Genomic DNA, 16,786 nt, shown 5'->3' with positions numbered 1-16,786 from the left:
TACCTGAGTTCCTGGACCCTTTAATCAATAGAAATTGAAAAGGGTCCAGAAGAAAAATTCCAGCAAGGCTTTATTGGGGCTCAGGGAGTGAAAACAAGTAACACTTTTCCTTGGCTCACTCAAAGCCACCCCTGCCCACCCACCCAGCAGGTCCTTTAAATAGGGTGAGGGTAGGGGTGGATGGGCCAGAGGGGTGGCTTAGGTGGTCGCCTGCCTCCTTGGTGGTACTGTGTCCAGGGATCATGGCAGTAGGGTTTTGGTCTTTTTGTATCTTATTATTCATAATTTGCCCCAACTGCTGCATGCACCACAGTTATTTTTAGTCCCTTGTGGTTTCTTTGTATTCTGTTGCCCAGGAGACTTGTCCAGGTGCAAACACTGCAGAAAAGGGACCCAGGGCCCAGGCTGTCTCAGTACTCCTGCTCCTAACTTCTAGTGACTCCCCAGAGTAGAGGATGAAATCGATACCAACAGGGCATTTAAACTTTGCCATAATCTGACCCCACCTATCTCTATTACAATAAATAACCAGTTTTTTCCTAAATGCAGCATGCACTTTGCAGCTTTCACTCACATTTTTTAAAAAAAATCTGAATTCACCTTTTCCATGAACCCTCACCCATAAAATTCTTACCAAGGCCAATGCAAATATCATCTTCTTAATTGGAAGTAACTCCTACCCCTTGATATTGAGGTAGTAAGTTGTCATTATATATAACATAGCTCTATTCAGATGTCATCAGCCTTGAGCCCTTCTCTGGTCGCCCTATCCCCACTTAACACCCTTCCACACTCTCCCTTCACTACTTTTTCAGACCTTATGGCCACCGAAAATAGTATATTTATTTGCTAGTACTCATGATTTTGTCTCCCTCCATCATCCGAATATAAGTGCTCTGTGAGGGAACATACTTTGCTTTGTTGTTCGTTGTCCACAGGTTCAGCATTTAGAAGATCGCCACAAGCAGATGCTCAGTAATTTGCTGAAAGCATGAACCCACGTGTAACATTTCTCCCCCGCCCCGCGCCCCCCGTCCCGCCCCGTGTGTGGCCCCTACAGTTAACAGCGCTCTGCTTCTTAGATTCTAGCTCTAGGTCAAAGCGTTACCATCCATTCAAATGCCCCAGGGGCATTCTCAATCCATCCCTCTCTCGAAACCTCCTCAACATCAGATTATGCATAGTGAGGGAGGAGGAGTTAAGGATTATTTCTAGATTTCTGGCTCAGGCCAAATGAATAGATGAAGAAGTCATCCATGGAAACTGGAAATACTGAAAAAAAAAAAAAAAAAACAAACCAGTGGGGAACTACAAGTTCATGGTTTACCAGAGTGGAGTTGTATGGTAGGTAGACAGATATATTGATTTGTAGTTTAGGAGAGGAGTCTAGGCCGGAAGTACAGATTTGAGAGTCATAGCTGCTAATTTAGTTCGTGGGGAAAGTTGAGATTGCACAAGGAGCATGAGAAGAAGCCCTGGGAAATAAGTCTTCCTTCCAATATACAAGAACTGCCTTTTCACGGTTTCTTCTTTAGTCCTTCCTGTGTTACTCTCCACAACTTGCAGGAAGTGGAGACGGACTCTGGTATAGAATGTTTGACAAGCAGAGCCGCAACAGCTGGCGTAGATGTTACAAAAAGCTGAGAAAGGCTTACGGCGCGTGGCTGCCAGAGAGCGATTGCTGTTGAAAAGCTGTGGGGGTTGTCAATGGTTGGAAAAGCAAAGTCAACAGCCGTTGCTTCTCTGTGGACGAAAATCAACTCCTGGATGGCGGTGAGGGCCGGTCGATGAGAGATTCGCTGGGATGGCTGAACCTGAAACTGTTGCCATGGAGATGGGGCGGGTTAAAGTGGCCGAGTGGGATGAGAAAGGGACAGTAACAATGAAAGGACTAAAAAAAATAGACGCTGGAAAGCGTAGTTATCTGGAAACAGGCGGACACGGAAGTTGAAACAGGCAGCCGGGGGAAGACAGGCAGCTTGTGTTCCGGTCCGTACATACACAAAGAGGGTCCCAGCTCAGCTTGCCGGAAGCGGAACCTCTGCCCCCGGCGCATTACGCATCCTCCGCGCCGGAAGAGCACCCCGTGAGGCCGGCCGCTCCCCTACCGCCCAGTAGGAGGTGCCGCGGGGCTGTGCCGCCGGGAGTCGTGAACTGCGCGGAACTTCGGCACACGAGGAACTCAGGAGCGAGCCGAACTGCCGGGAGAGGGAAGGGGAAGGAAGGTCGCTCAAGAGAGAGCCGCTGCGGAGGAATCCTGTTTTCTGACGGCGGAGGGATTTGGCCGCACGCTTACTTCCGGCGAACGTCGACCGGAGAGGGGGGGAAAAAATTCTGAAGGAAACAATAACAAACGCCAGAGGAAGCGGGGTCGGTCTGCGAGTGTGGAGCGGGTCTCTCTCGAGAAGATGAGCTTCGGCCCCTGTCAGGGGACGTGAGCGCGACCGGCGGGGCCCCAGCCCAGCCCTTCTCCACCCGCCCCGCGGGTCCTGTTGCCGTCATGGCGGGCGTGGGGCCGGGGGGCTACGCGGCGGAGTTCGTGCCGCCCCCGGAGTGCCCGGTGTTTGAGCCCAGCTGGGAGGAGTTCACAGATCCGCTCAGCTTCATCGGCCGCATCCGGCCCATGGCGGAGAAAACCGGCATCTGCAAAATCCGACCTCCCAAGGTACCGGAGTCCTGACCGCCTCAGCGCGGCCTCCCGGTCCCCTGTGCTTTCACGTTCGCTCGCCCTGGTCTCTCGACACCGGGTCGCTGAGTTTCTCTGTTTGTTTCCGTTTTGGTTTCTTTGGGGTTTTAATGTCGGCTGGTCCGGAGGGGAGAGAAGGATGTCCCCGGGGCCCTTCCGCCCAGAACTTGGGAACTGATACTCTCCTTCCCATCTTGGGTTGTGGGCAAGGGTAACAAAGGTTTTTAGCCTTTCGTTTTTCTTGTGAGGTGATGGAAGAGTTGTGACGCGACAGCCCGACCCGCGGGGGTGTGGGGGGTGTGTGTGTGTGTGTTACACTCGTTTTTGTGCGATAGGAAAAGCTGTGGGTGGTGTGTGTGTGTGTCTGTGTTTGTGTGTGTGTGTCTGTGTTTGTGTGTGTGTGTGACACTCGTTTCTGTGCGATAGGAAAAGCTGTGGTTCCGACGGCTGCTGCTTTCGTTTCTGTGCGATAGGAAAAGCTGTGGTTCCGACGGCTGCTGCTTTCTCCCAGCCCTGTTGACGCTTAATTGATTAAATGTTCGCAGACCTCATCTCAGGGCTAAGGTTTCTTTACTAAGTGGTAATCTGAGCTCTTAGGCCCTTGGGGTGGTGTCACCAAACAAGAACCCCAGACTGATTACTGCTGTAATGAAAAAAGTCTTCCCCGGGGAAGAGAAGGAGCAGCGTTTATTGTAAAAATCGGAGGTTTAGAAAGAATTGGTCCATAATGGAGGTGGAAGCAAACGTTGAAATCTTAAAAGATATAGAGTCGCAGCTATTGCAGATAGCTGGGTTTGCCCATAGGTTGGTTACAATCCTCAATCTTTCCCGTGAGAAAGCTGATACTGTGCCTTGTTTTGTGGGCCTCAGTGCCCCAAGAGGTTGAGGATTTGCTCAAGGTCAGAAGGTTTTTTTTTTTTTTTTTTTCCTCTGCCCGTTAGGTTCAGTGCTTTCCAGCTGGTGTTTTTGGTCTGCTTGCCTCAGGGGCACCCGAATGTTTGTTAAAATGCAGATTTCTAGGCCCCATTCCCAGTCTAGAACCAGTTTTCTGGATATGTAAGTTCTAGAATTTGCATTTCTAGCAAGTACTCGCTGTGCTGGTGAAGGTCTGTGAGCCATGCCTGAGTGCTTCTTAAAGTGATACTTTGCTTTATGTTTTGTCTCCTAGTAATTAAAATTTTGTTGTTTTTACACGTTGTATTTTAAAAAGTTTCGGTTTTTACTACCACAGAAGCATGTAGAGCAGTGAATAAAACGAGGTTAGCTGAGAGGGAGGAGGAGGAGCAGCTAATGTAGCACTTACAGATTTTTTTGTTTAATATTCTTTGAAGCCCTAGTAGGTAAATAAGGTCTCATTTTACAGATGAGGCGAGTCTGGATAAGTTAAGTAACTTATCAGATGTGTGATCTTGGGCAAAGTAAATTTTTGAATTTGGATCACTCAGTTTGATTCTGAAACCCAGACAAGCTACTTCTCTTGTGCTCAGTCAGTTTGGTTAAGATTATTGACCATCACTCACAAGCAAAAGATTAAGAAATAAGTGCAGTGATGAATGATGTATGTGTATTGCCATCCTCCCAGGACTTCACTTTTATGAAAAATTTATTTTCATTTAATCCTTTGTTTTTCACGATTAGCTCATTGACAAAACCTTAAGCACTGAAGCTTTTCCTGAACCATATGTTCATTTACTCTGTTGTCTTAATGAATTAGAAATTCTATTCAAGGCTCCTTTTGGTTAAAAAAAAATTGACTACTTTTCGTTACTTAAAAAAATTGAAATAATATACCTTCTCTTTGTGTCACATTACTGAAAATAAATGTTTACAAGCAGAATTTAATTTCAGTATTGGTGGATGGCTTTAGTTTCCAAGGTAAGATAATTTTTTTTAAACTTCTTTTCACATTTTAAAATAGATTTAGTATTATTTAAGCCAAGTCAAACTATGGTCTCTAGAACTCTACTTGAAATGTGCTATCTCATCTCAGTTATACCACGTCTCCAATCTGGAAATTGTCCTTGCTTTGTGGGTTTGCTTACTTTTTTTTTTTTTTATTTTCATTAAAAAAAAAAAGAAAATTTGGTTGCCCAGAAGCTGGGCTTTGAAGAGAACATTTATGTAACGTAGACTTTAAAGTGCTGTGTCACATTCCACATGAATGAAAAAACACATTGTCCAATTACATAAGTACTTTTAAAACATTATATTTTGGTCTTTAATTTTACTCTTTTTTCATTTCTTTCAAATTCTATTTTCTTTTTAATTTGATAAACTTGGATGATTATTCGATGCTGTATTGAGATGAGCTGATTGGATTCCACTTGCGTAATTGGGGAAAGCATAATTGTGCAGTATAAATAGTGGGAGTGGGAGATTTGAAGAGGAGATAGATAATTTTAGTATTAGAATGTTAGAGGTAAGTATTTGGAGATAGTAATAAATTATTTTATCTTAAAAATGTTCTGTGTCTCACTAGAGAAGACTGGTAAGTTGGTGTGTTGTCATTGTGATTTGTGGCAACTCATCCCATAAATTAAGAGAATGAATTCCTTGCTTATTAACCAATATAAGAATGTGAAGAATTTTTTTTCCCCCTATTTAGGATTGGCAGCCTCCATTTGCATGTGAAGTCAAAAGCTTCCGTTTTACTCCCAGAGTCCAGCGCCTGAATGAGCTTGAGGTGAGTATTGTCTTATCACTGTTTTGTCTCCTGATTTCTTCTTCATGTCAGGACTTCAGGTGGAGACCTTTGAGAAACTCATAAACTGAGGCTCAGAGATAATGTGAATTGTGACTGAATGGAAGGATGCTTCTGATTTTTAAAAAAGTTGTTTATAATAGTTAGAGTTTTTTCTACTTAACTGGGGTGATGGGGAACTATCTGCTTTCTTCGGTGCTTATTATTCCACTAAATTTTTTTATTGTCGTTAGTGTTGGAAGATTCTGTATCCTATAGTCTTTTGGGAAATAGTTTTAAAAATTCTTCTATTAAAACCTAGTTTCAGAGGGTTTTTTTTCCCCCTCTGACAGAACTTTTCTAGGACTTAATCTGATTTATTAAGATCTTTTTTTAAATATTACTGATCTGTCTTAAATTTCCAACTTGAAATTTGTTTAAATAGTTGTTCCTTCCACTTGCTAGATTTTCAGAGGATGCTTCAATGTGGATAAAAACTGTTCTAGAATACAAGAGAGAGAGATCTTAAAGATCGTTAAGGCTTAACGTGTTACCCTGTTTGTTTTTTTTCCTATGATGCTCATAAAACATTGATAATTTTTTTCATTTTAATACCTATTGTTTTCCTTTAGGTTCTTATAATAAGATAGTTGATGAAGAGTCTCAATGTCAGTGAGGTAGAGAGTCGATGTCCCTGAAGTGTGCATATTATCTACAGATGAAATGTCAGGCATGGAATGCTTAGAAACAGAATAATTTGATTTATTAAATTTTCTGATTAGCTTAAAGTTAACTTTTACAAAAAATTGCTTTGTTTAGATGAGAACCTTTCACATAAATTAACTTTTTTGCCTTAGTAAAGTTTAGCAAACCTAGTAAAGTTTGCTTTTTTTTTTTTTAACTTTTTTTTAAGGTTCGCCTAAGCAGTGCTGAAAAGTCTGAATTTTTTTTGAGAGATGAGTACCTTTGTTAAGTAAAACTCAATTTTTCAACCATAACTTAGTTCCTATTTTTGACTTTTCTGTTTTATTACTCTTAGGCTATGACCAGAGTGAGGTTGGACTTCTTGGATCAACTAGCAAAATTTTGGGAACTTCAGGGATCTACTCTCAAGATCCCTGTGGTGGAGAGAAAAATTCTGGATCTGTATGCTTTGAGCAAGGTGAGGCTTGTAGTTGGTTAAGATACTAGAACAGAGTCTAGAAAATTTGTGAAATTAAAATTTCAGATATACTTGATGGCAAACATTGCTTTCTAGGTAGGATTTGATTGACCATAGAGGAGGGGCTACTGCTTATGAAGTACATCTTAATTAGCAAATATCTTGTGATAAGTTAAGTTTGCTTGTCCTGGAGTTTATTGGAGTTTCATCTTCAAGTTCCCATGGATGTCTCTTCCCTCTAACCTATGAAAATGCTTATGAATCTGAGATTTAAAGCTGAAAGGCAGACATTTTGACTTGTGGTTATCTTGTTTGTAGTTTATAATACTTTTCTTCCTTAAATGTTATAGTGAGATTGCTACTTCTCTCCACATGAACTTTTTCCTTTACACTGAGGCTTGAGGTAGAAGTGTGATGCACAAGTCCTCAATGTCCAGCTGAGTTGATCTTTCTATAGGAGTGTATACTCGTCTCAACACCACCCAGATCAAGACAGCGAGTGTTCCAAACACTTGTAGTTCCTTCCTCTCCCTCCCAGTCAGTACTTCTCCCCAAAGGTAACCATTGCTCTGCCCTCTGTCCCTTGGTGAATATCTCATTAACCGGACATTTTACTTTCTAGCAAGAGGCAAAGGCTGAAAACTACACAGCATACTGAGAGCTCTGATATTTTTAGGTTGTTCGGTATGCCCTTTATTTTGGGAAAAAAGTCATCTTTGGCTCACAACCGATGAACGTCTCTTGAATTTTTGTTATTTTAGACATGATTTTAACATACTTTAATTCCCACTGTTTTTTAATGGGAAGTAGGTTTTCAGTTTCCTGAGACGTTAAATTGTCAGTGTGATTGTTTCCTGTTTTGATTAAGTCACTTTGTCTTTTTCACTGTTTATTTTTGATTATAAAAAGTGTTACTTGGAATGCCTATAATTCAGTGGAATTTTTACATAAACAGTTATGGTTTATCATCAGTGCAACAAGGAACATTGATTCTAGTCATTTTTAAGAGAAATTTTTGTTAAAGTAATACATTTTTAAAAAGGCTTATAGTAAAAACTAACATTCTCCCTTCTCCATCTCTCCACTCCTATTAGCACTCTTTAGAGCTAATCACTTTCATTTCTTTTAGCTGTTTCTGATTTTGATCTCCATATTTCCAATGCTGTTTCTTCATTGTTTTAGTTTTAAAAATCCACACTGATTTTTTACTATAAGAGATGGGCAATGGGTATAAAAATTAAATCCTTATGTACTTCATACTTCAAGTGCCCTAGTCCCCTATAATGTAGTTAGATAATTTTTTTTTAATTATTGCTGTGACTACATAAATATAAATTTATTTGTCCTTGTGCTTAATAGCATGCTGATTGTTTCCTTGAACCAATTTTTATTTTCCTTGGAGTTAATGGTCCCCTTACCTTTTTTTATTTTGTAAGTTTTCTCTTTGAGTATCAAAGATTTATTTTCAGATCTTTCCAGAAGTATAAAATCTCTCAGCATGGTTTCATTCAGCAGAAAACCTGTCCGTTACATTTCCTTCTTGGAGTTACTCCTCTGGAGTTCTCTTTCCTACCCCAATCCAGATTGGTGGTTTTTTTAAGGTCAGCTGTCAGCTTAGAACTTTCACTATCATCATTCTGGGAATTCCATTTGCCTTTCTCCTTGTTTTAAGTCTTCCTGTTACTGGGTTTATTCCTATTTTGGTGAAACATTTCTTCTGCTAGTTTGATGGCAAGAAAGTAAACGAAATGTAAATTTTTTGCTTGTCTAGAAATGTTCTACTTTTAAATTTCATTGGTAGTTTGGTGAGTATAGCAGTCTAAATTGTTGATCATTTCACTTCAAAATTGTATTTTGAAAACTGTACTCCATAATCTAGCTTCTAGTGTTGTTATTGAGAAGAATGATGCCATGTTAATTCTTGTTCTTTGTATGTGACTTTTTCTAAGACACAAAGTCTGATCTTTATTCCCAGTACTTTGAGAATTCACAGTGATATGCACTGGTACGTGTTAATTTTCATTGCATATGTTTATTGCACTTGATAATCTTTCTAATCTGAACTCCCATCCTTGAGTTTTTGTAACTTCCTTTTACCTTTTTTCTCTTTTTGAACTGCCATTAGTCTGATATGAGACTGTTAGACTGATTGTCTAGTTTACTTGCCTGTTTCTTTCTTAGGTTCAAGTCCTTTCAGACTCTCCTGAGAGTAGATCTGTAGTCTTCTGCTGGGGTTGAAGAGAGATGGCTGCCTGAGTGTGCTGACTGGGGGAGGCCTGACTGGTTTTATACAGGCTTTCAGTCAACACTGTTGTTTTTAAATTTAATTTTGAAGATACTGATGCTTCCATTTCTTAAGCCTTTCCAGGTTCTATGTTGCTGCTCTTTGGCTCTCTTCTGTTGCTTGGGGCTGTTTTGGTTGTTGTTTCTGCTTGCTAGAGCATCACTCAGACATCAGCTTTTTCCTTGGTCTTCTTGCCCTGTTGGGAGCATGGCTTTTTGTCCTTCAACTTTTTAGTGGAACGTTGAGAGGGAGCTTTTAAGTTGAATACTGATGCTGCTTTTTGTCTGTTAAAATTGTCCCCTGCTAACTGGACTTTGTTTTTCATTGGACTGAAATTTTGGCCTTGATTGACATTACTCTTTTGTTAAGTTTGACTAAGGGTTTGTATTCTTTGTGTTCAATTTAAGTGTGTGCCATGTATCTCTTTTTAGGGCATGGGTCATGTGATGTTTTCTAATGACAGTGTGATACCTTGCATGGCAAATGTTTGGAGTAAATGAAATTATGCGTGATAACCTCTGGATCTCTCAACTGCAGAATGCAAGTATTAAGGTTTTGTGTGTTTTTAAGTATTAGGCCTCCTTAGATTGTTGGAGTATTGCAAACATGAAGCCAGAGTCGTGGCTTTGATGTCTTTGTGAGTCAGTTCTGTCTTAACTCTGGTCAACACCCTGATCATGCTGCTGTCAGAAATTGGCAGACCTGGGTGAGAAGCATGACTGGATCCATGGAGCTCTATCGTTACTGATGGAAATTTAGCTGGAAGTGCTTAGAATACAGAGCAGATTGTTATGTAATGGTGGTAATTGTGTTGGGTAACACACGTTACTGAGAAGGCTTCTCTTTCCTCTCTGTACTGCTTCTCCCTACTTGTTTCAGCCTCACTGGTTTCCTTGTTGTTTCTCAGTGTGCTCTGCAAGCTTCTCATGTGGACCTTGACTCTGGCTGTTTCCTGTGTATCAGCTTGGGTCACTGCTTTCCCCTCCTTCAGGTCTTTGCTCACCTCATACCTTTATGATGAGGCTTTTGTGACTGTTTAATGATTCAGTTTACCCTCATTCTCCTACTGTGGAGGCTTTTAAACTACTCTCAGGTTTTTTCCACCGGCGCTGTCATTTCAAAATTGACATTTAGTCTCCCACTAGGATATAAACTCCAGCAGAGCAGAGGTCTTTATTTTATTCACATCTGTAGCTCCAGCACCTGCAACAGAGCTGACAGTGTAGAGACCCTGGGAGCCGTGAATGAAAGACCTTCTCATCACCCATTTGCTTCCAGACAGCCCTCTATCCACGCCACCCTTGGTGTGTCTTCCTCCACACTACAGAATTTGAGAAATAAAAGTTTTTTCTTTAATTTTTCCCTGGTTGACTCTTATTAACAGACAAGAGCTTCTCTGAGGGTATGATAAAAAAAAAAAGCTAAAGAATTGGAGATGGGTTTTACTCTTGTACACGTGAACTTCTTCATTTCTTCCATACTTTCAGATACTTCACTAGAGAAGTGTTTTGCTTGGGCTGTGGTTTCATCTTTGCTGTGAATAAAGTGCTAAGCACGAGAGCAGAAAATGCGTCCTTCCTTATAGTCTGTACACTTCTCCTCCACCCGCAGTTTGCCAGCTCACACAGACATTTGTAATACAGCCAGCATTGATACAACTCTTACTTTATCCTGGTGCTTTTCATGTTTTATTTCATTTGTCTTCACAGCAGCCTCATAATGAGGTAAAGGTACTACTATTATTTTAATAATACTGCTACTATGTTAATAATAGGTATCTGAGATGCAAATTATGTAACTTACCCAAGGTCATACAGCTGTTAGCAGAGCTGGGATATGAACTCATGCAATCTGACTGCAGAATCCATGTTCTTAGTCTTTGGAAAAAAAATGGTAAAATGCACATGATTGACTGTTTTTTTAAGTGTACAATTTTAGTGGCATTACGTATTTTCAAAGTGTTGTACAGCCCCTTGCTACTATCCATTTCCAGAACTTTCCCCACCCTTTTGCACCTGGTAAGACCTCTTTCTACAAATTTGCTTGTGTATGGTTATTTCATTTAAATGGGATCATACAATATTCATCTTCTTGTGTTTGTGTAATGTTTACAAAGTTCATCCATGTTGTCACATGTATCAGAGTTTCATTAATTTTTAAGGTTGAATAATATTCCATCCATGTCTTTACCACATTTTGTTTATCTGCTCAACTCTTGATGGATATTTGGGTTGTTTCTACCTACCGTCTGTGTGTGAGTGATTGCTCCTGTGAACACTGGTATGCAAATACTCTTTGAATCCTTGCTTTCAGTTCTTTTGGGTATATTGCTAAGTATGTGTAATTCCTGGATCCTATGGTAACTGTTTTTCTCTTTTAGCCGTTTGGTGTAGTAGAATACGATAGTGTATACTCAAAGAGGAAAATTTTTTCAATTTGGATAACTTCATCACAGCCTTCTTTATTCTTGCATCAATGAAACTGAAAACTGTGTACATTTTAGAAGTGTGAGAGATCCTTCTGCAGTTCATGAGCATGATGATTGGGTGTTCACGCTGCTGCGTGACATGTGCCTCTCTCTAAACCTTGTTACGACATCGGCACATTACCTGTCTGACGTGAAAATAAAATAAAAAAAAAAAAGAAATGTGAGAGATGTATAGTATCAGCTTCTGGAAGGTGGAGGCCTTGGTACAGGTCTATTCTGTACTGCTCCTGGTTTGATGTGAAAGTCGCTCAGTTGTGTCCGACTCTTTGCGACCCTGTGGACAGTCCATGAAGTTCTCCAGGCCAGAATATTGGAATGGGTAGCCGTTCCCTTCTCCAGGGGATCTTCCCAACCCAGGGATTGAAGCCAGGTCTCCCGCATTGCCGGCGGATTCTTTACCAGCTGAGCTGCCAGGGAAGCCCTGGTTTGATATGAGCATTCAGCAAAAATTGGCCAGTTTCTCCCATCACTTCTTGCCTTAATACCTATGTTGTGGTATAGTTACTGCAGTTGAACATTATCATTTCTTTATAATCTTTCTTGTAAAACTTCTCTCTTTTTTAAAAATGATGGCCTCTTTTTCAAAACATCCTCTGAAGCCACTGTTCGCTTGACATTTTAAAAAAATTCTTAAGTTGCTTATTTTCTAGTATCAGTATTTATGTTCATTTTGTATTATGTAACATTCTTATGTCTATATTTGGTCTGTTCTTAACTTTTATTTGTACTTTGAGTTCCCTGTGGATATAGAATACATACATGTGTTTAGAATTTCCATGGTGCATTATGTAAAGTGTATAAATTCATCAAATGTTTTTGAATTCTTGGTTCATTGAAGGTAGGCACAATAATGAATAATAGTGTTTAAAACTTACCAAAATCATTGTTTCCGTTTCATACTTTAAATATTAAGGAGTTTCAATTTTGTCACATATTTCTTGAAAGCAAATCTAAAATTGAGGCCCAGAATAATTTTTCCATTTAGCAGACAAGATGTCGAGTCAAAATATATGAATCTTCCTCTTTCCCTAAATAATTTTTACTTTCTTTTCAGATTGTTGCCAGCAAAGGTGGTTTTGAAATGGTCACCAAAGAGAAGAAATGGTCTAAAGTGGGTAGCCGCTTGGGATATCTACCAGGAAAAGGAACTGGGTCCCTTTTGAAGTCACATTATGAAAGAATTCTCTACCCGTATGAGCTTTTCCAGTCAGGGGTCAGCCTTATGGTGAGATGCATCACTTTTCTTAGGTGTGAATAAATGCAGTGTCTGCCAGATATAGAAACACACTTTAGACTTTTCATTGTAACAGGTTAGCTAGCAGTTGGCTGTGGTTTCTCCAGGTGCCAAAATTTGGGGGAGCAGGTTTAAAAAATCATGGTTTACAAGATAAAGGCTAATGGGAGTGAAGAATGTCTTCTTACTTACATAATATATTTACATTTAGGCATGACTTAGGCTTTTAAAAAAATTCCTCCACTTGGATTCATGTTTTTTCTTTTAACGGCTTGATTGAGGTAGAATTTACATACTACAGAGTTCACCTGTTGTAGGTACACAGTCAGTAAGCTGTGATAAATTATAAATTTATGCAGCTGTCGTCACCATCCAGTTTTAGGACACTTCCATTAGCCCAAAAGATTTCTTTGTGTTTGTTTATAGTTGGTTCTTGCTTCTACCCTCAAACCTGGACAAGTCCTAATCTGCTTTCTGATTCTATAATTTTACCTTTCCTAGAAATTTCACATAGATGGAATCATACGGTGTGATTTTGTGTATGGTTTCTTTGACTGAGCCTAATGATTCTTAAGGTTTATCTGTATTTTAGTATCAGTACTTCATTCATTTTTATAGCTGAATAATATTCTGTTGTATGGTTATACCACATTTGTTTATTCATTTATCAGTTGATGGACATTTCAATGTTTCCAGTTTATGGCTATTATTAATAATGCTATGAATATTCATGTACTAGTCTTTGTGTGGACATATGTTTTCATTTCTCTTGGGTAGATACCTAGGAGTGGAATTGCTGGGTTATACGGTAAGTTTGTGTTTAACTTTTTAAGAAACTGCCAAACTGTTTTCCAAAGTGGCTGAACCATCTTGCATTCCCACCAATAATGTAGAGGCTTCCAGTTTCTCCACATCTTTGCCAACACTTGGTATTGTCAGTTTTTTTGCTTACAGCCATTCTAGTGGGTGTGTAGTGGTATCTCATTGTGGTTTTAATTTTATTTCCCTAATGACTAATGGTGTTGTGCATCTTTTCATGTGTGTATTAGCCATTTGTATATCTTGATGAAGTGTCTGCTCGAATATTTTTTTTTATTAGATTGTTTGCCATCTTATACTTGTTTTAAAATTTTGCTAAATATTCTGGATATAAGCCCTTTATCAGATGTATGATTTCATATAAGTATTTTCTTCTAGTCTGTGGTTCGATTTTCAGCCTCTTTTATGGATTGTGCTGTTATATCTAAGAAATCTTCTTTTAACCTATGGCCAAAAGTTTGTTTTCATCTAGAAGTTTTATAGTTTTTTTTAGTTTTTATGTTTTGGTCTGTGACCCATTTGGGATTATTTTTTGTGTATAGTCTTAGGTAAAGGTATAAGTTTGTTTTGAGGGCATCAAGGTATAGGACTATCCAATAGTTCCAGCAGCATTTGTTCAAAAGATGGCCTTTTCCCATTTACCTTGCCAAGGTGATTTACCTTGCCCAGGCGATTTTACCTTGCCCAGGTGATTAACCTTGGCACCTTTGTTGAAGACAATTGACTGTAAATATATAGGTTTATTTCTAGTCCATTTGTTTTTTGATCTGTATGTTTCATCCTAACAATACTATGCTATCTTGAGTACCATAGCTTTATAGTAAGTTAAGGTATCTGGTGATAGTATAAGTCCTCCAACTTGGTTCTTTTTTCAAAATTTCCAAAAAATTTGCACTTCCACATAAATTTTAGAATCTACTCCATTTCTATGGCAAAAGCCTGCTAGGATTTTGATAGGGATTATCTTGAACTATAGATCAATTTGGCGGGAGAATTGTCATCTGGTTTCATGTGTTAATAGTTTTAGGGATATATGAGAAATTATTTTTCTCCTGATTCTCGAATCTGATTTCTTGTCAGTGAATCTACCCTCTTCTTGTGCTCTCAATTCTTTAGGGTGTACAGATGCCTAATTTAGACCTTAAGGAAACAGTGGAGCCTGAGGTTCTTAGCACTGATGTTCAGACTTCGCCAGAACCTGGAACAAGAATGAACATTCTGCCGAAGAGAACAAGACGTGTCAAGTCTCAGGTATCAATTTCTATGGGCCGTTTTGACAGGAATTTTAGCTCATTGACTGTGCAGAACACGTGCCTGGTTTTGGGAGGTCATTCACGTACTGTTCTTTAAAGCTTGAAAGACATATTTTTCATTCACTTTTGAGATGAATAAGGAGGAAATTGTAAAATTCGATCTGATTTTATTTAGAGAGTTCTTTGTTAATATTAAACAACTTTGACAGAGATGGCAAATAAGAGTGACTCTGGATACTAGACCAATTTCACAGACGTGCTGATGATTTCTAGTACATTTTATTTTCATGGTTACTGTAAGTGAGAAGAGTAGGAAGGAGAGATTTTATTTTTCACACATCCTTCCTTTAAAAACCAGAATATAATTTTCGTAGTGTCTGAATCATTCCAATGTAATTTCTATAGTGTTCTTGTGACCTAGAATAATTTTAAAGACTAATGAAAGCATCAGAAGAAAAATGCCCATAATTTCTTTTTGTCTGCTCCTCTCCCACTTTCCTATTCCCATTTTTTTTTGTGGTCCTTGAGGTTGTTTTTTGTTTTGGGGGTAATCTTAGTTCCTGGATCAGGGATAAGGTAGCAAGCCAATTTAGAGAGAATTAAAAATTTCTTTTATTTTTACCTGGCTCTTGAAACTTTTCTTAGGTAAGAAAGTAAAGTAATGCATTACAAAATTAGACTAATGTGGCTTTTATTTATTTATTTTTTTAGTCGGAATCTGGAGAAGTGAATAGAAGTACGGAACTGAAGAAACTTCGGATTTTTGGGGCTGGGCCTAAGGTTGTGGGCTTGGCAATGGGAGTAAAAGAAAAGGAAGGTAAATCTGTTATTTGGTCACGGAAAGTATTAAGGTGCAGTGGTGTGGTTATAACAGATGCAGTTTGTGCTTGAATCATAGTCTGCTGTGGGGTTTTCTAAGGATTGTATTGTAGACTTGCAGCATGATTCCCAGACAAATCACCTTTTTAATGGCAGATAATCTTAAGGTGTGAGAAGCCATAGTATGTTAAATTTTTATATTATTTTTGGAGAAAATTTCTTCCTTCATTTCCTCCTTCCACTTGACACAAAAATTATTATTTCTAAAGGCTGATTTATAAGTGAATGGCGAAATTAATGATTCTCACCTAGTGATCTAAAGCTTGCTGTTTTTAAATTTAAAAAGAAATAGAGGAGTCTCTCTGACCTTTAGAATCAGAATATACTAGGGAGAGCTAATAATTTAGATTCTAACTCTAATTATAATATTTTTCTGTAATTGCCTTGATGTATTACTTCATTTAAGTGATTTATTTGAAGAATGGCTGGTGCTCCCAGCTTAGCATGTTAGAATTAGCATGTGAGTAGAGTTGCTAATTCAGAGAGAAGTACATGTCAGTTTTAAGACTCAATTTAACAAAGATTGTGTTGGCTGTGTTTTTACTGTATAAGAATTTAATGGAATACTGTAATCACAAGTCATACTGATTTTTGTGCATTTTATGATATAACTTAAGTTATGATTCCAATTCTGGACTGAACTCTGGTTGATCAGATAATATTCTATCACCAAATACTCGGTGTGATCAGACTTACTTGATATATTACAGTGTTTACTATTACTCTTAAAAATTAAGCACCTCATCTTTTTTATGTTTGTAATTCTATTGGCTGGCAGTGACCTTAATGCTAGTCTCAAATTAGTTCCTGATAAGTTCTACATGTGGGCAATACAGAATTAGTACGTAAACTCTCTGCAGCTCAATTGCCTGGACTAGAATCCCAAATCTGCTGCTGACTCACTGTGTGAGTTTGGGCAGGTTACCTAACTTCTCTGTTCTTCAGATTCTTTTATCTTCACTGGGGGATAATAGTTCATCTGCCTCATAGTGTTGTGAGATTTTAACTAATTTAAATAATTTAAAATAGTGTCTGGTCCATGGTAAGCTCTCAACATTAGTTTTTACTATTATTATATAATTATTTTTATTTCAAGATGAGGTCTCCCGAAGACGAAAAGTTACCAACAGGTCAGACGCATTTAACATGCAAATGAGACAACGGAAAGGAACTCTCTCTGTTAACTTTGTAAGTGTTCTGAGATGTGTTAGGAGGGAAAGGATTTATTTTTATTTTAGTTTTGCATTTTTACCTTACTGTGTCCGGTATGTCGTTTAGTTAGTTCGTTTAGTCAGAAGACT

General features: G+C 38.9%; 1 protein-coding gene and 1 non-coding gene across 2 annotated transcripts in view; both read left to right on the top strand.

Annotated features, from left to right (window-relative positions):
* Positions 1 to 2,123: 2,123 nt before the first annotated feature.
* Positions 2,124 to 16,786, top strand: part of KDM5A (lysine demethylase 5A) — a 64,640-nt gene continuing 49,977 nt past the window's right edge. Inside the window, exons 1-7 of the mRNA XM_065942908.1 lie at positions 2,124 to 2,665; positions 5,292 to 5,369; positions 6,406 to 6,528; positions 12,355 to 12,525; positions 14,470 to 14,604; positions 15,318 to 15,423; positions 16,582 to 16,673. Coding sequence (XP_065798980.1) covers positions 2,501 to 2,665; positions 5,292 to 5,369; positions 6,406 to 6,528; positions 12,355 to 12,525; positions 14,470 to 14,604; positions 15,318 to 15,423; positions 16,582 to 16,673 — 870 coding nt within the window. The 5' untranslated portion in view covers positions 2,124 to 2,500. The remainder of the gene's footprint in view (positions 2,666 to 5,291; positions 5,370 to 6,405; positions 6,529 to 12,354; positions 12,526 to 14,469; positions 14,605 to 15,317; positions 15,424 to 16,581; positions 16,674 to 16,786) is intronic.
* On the top strand, positions 11,327 to 11,431 carry LOC136156493 (small nucleolar RNA U13). The gene has a single exon (XR_010661035.1). It is a non-coding gene; the product is annotated as a small nucleolar RNA U13 (small nucleolar RNA).

Source organism: Muntiacus reevesi, chromosome 1 (assembly GCF_963930625.1).
Source record: "Muntiacus reevesi chromosome 1, mMunRee1.1, whole genome shotgun sequence".
Classification (NCBI taxonomy): Eukaryota; Metazoa; Chordata; class Mammalia; order Artiodactyla; family Cervidae; genus Muntiacus; species Muntiacus reevesi.
The sequence above is the reverse complement of the archived record's forward strand: the minus strand, read 5'-3'. Positions and strand labels throughout refer to the sequence as shown.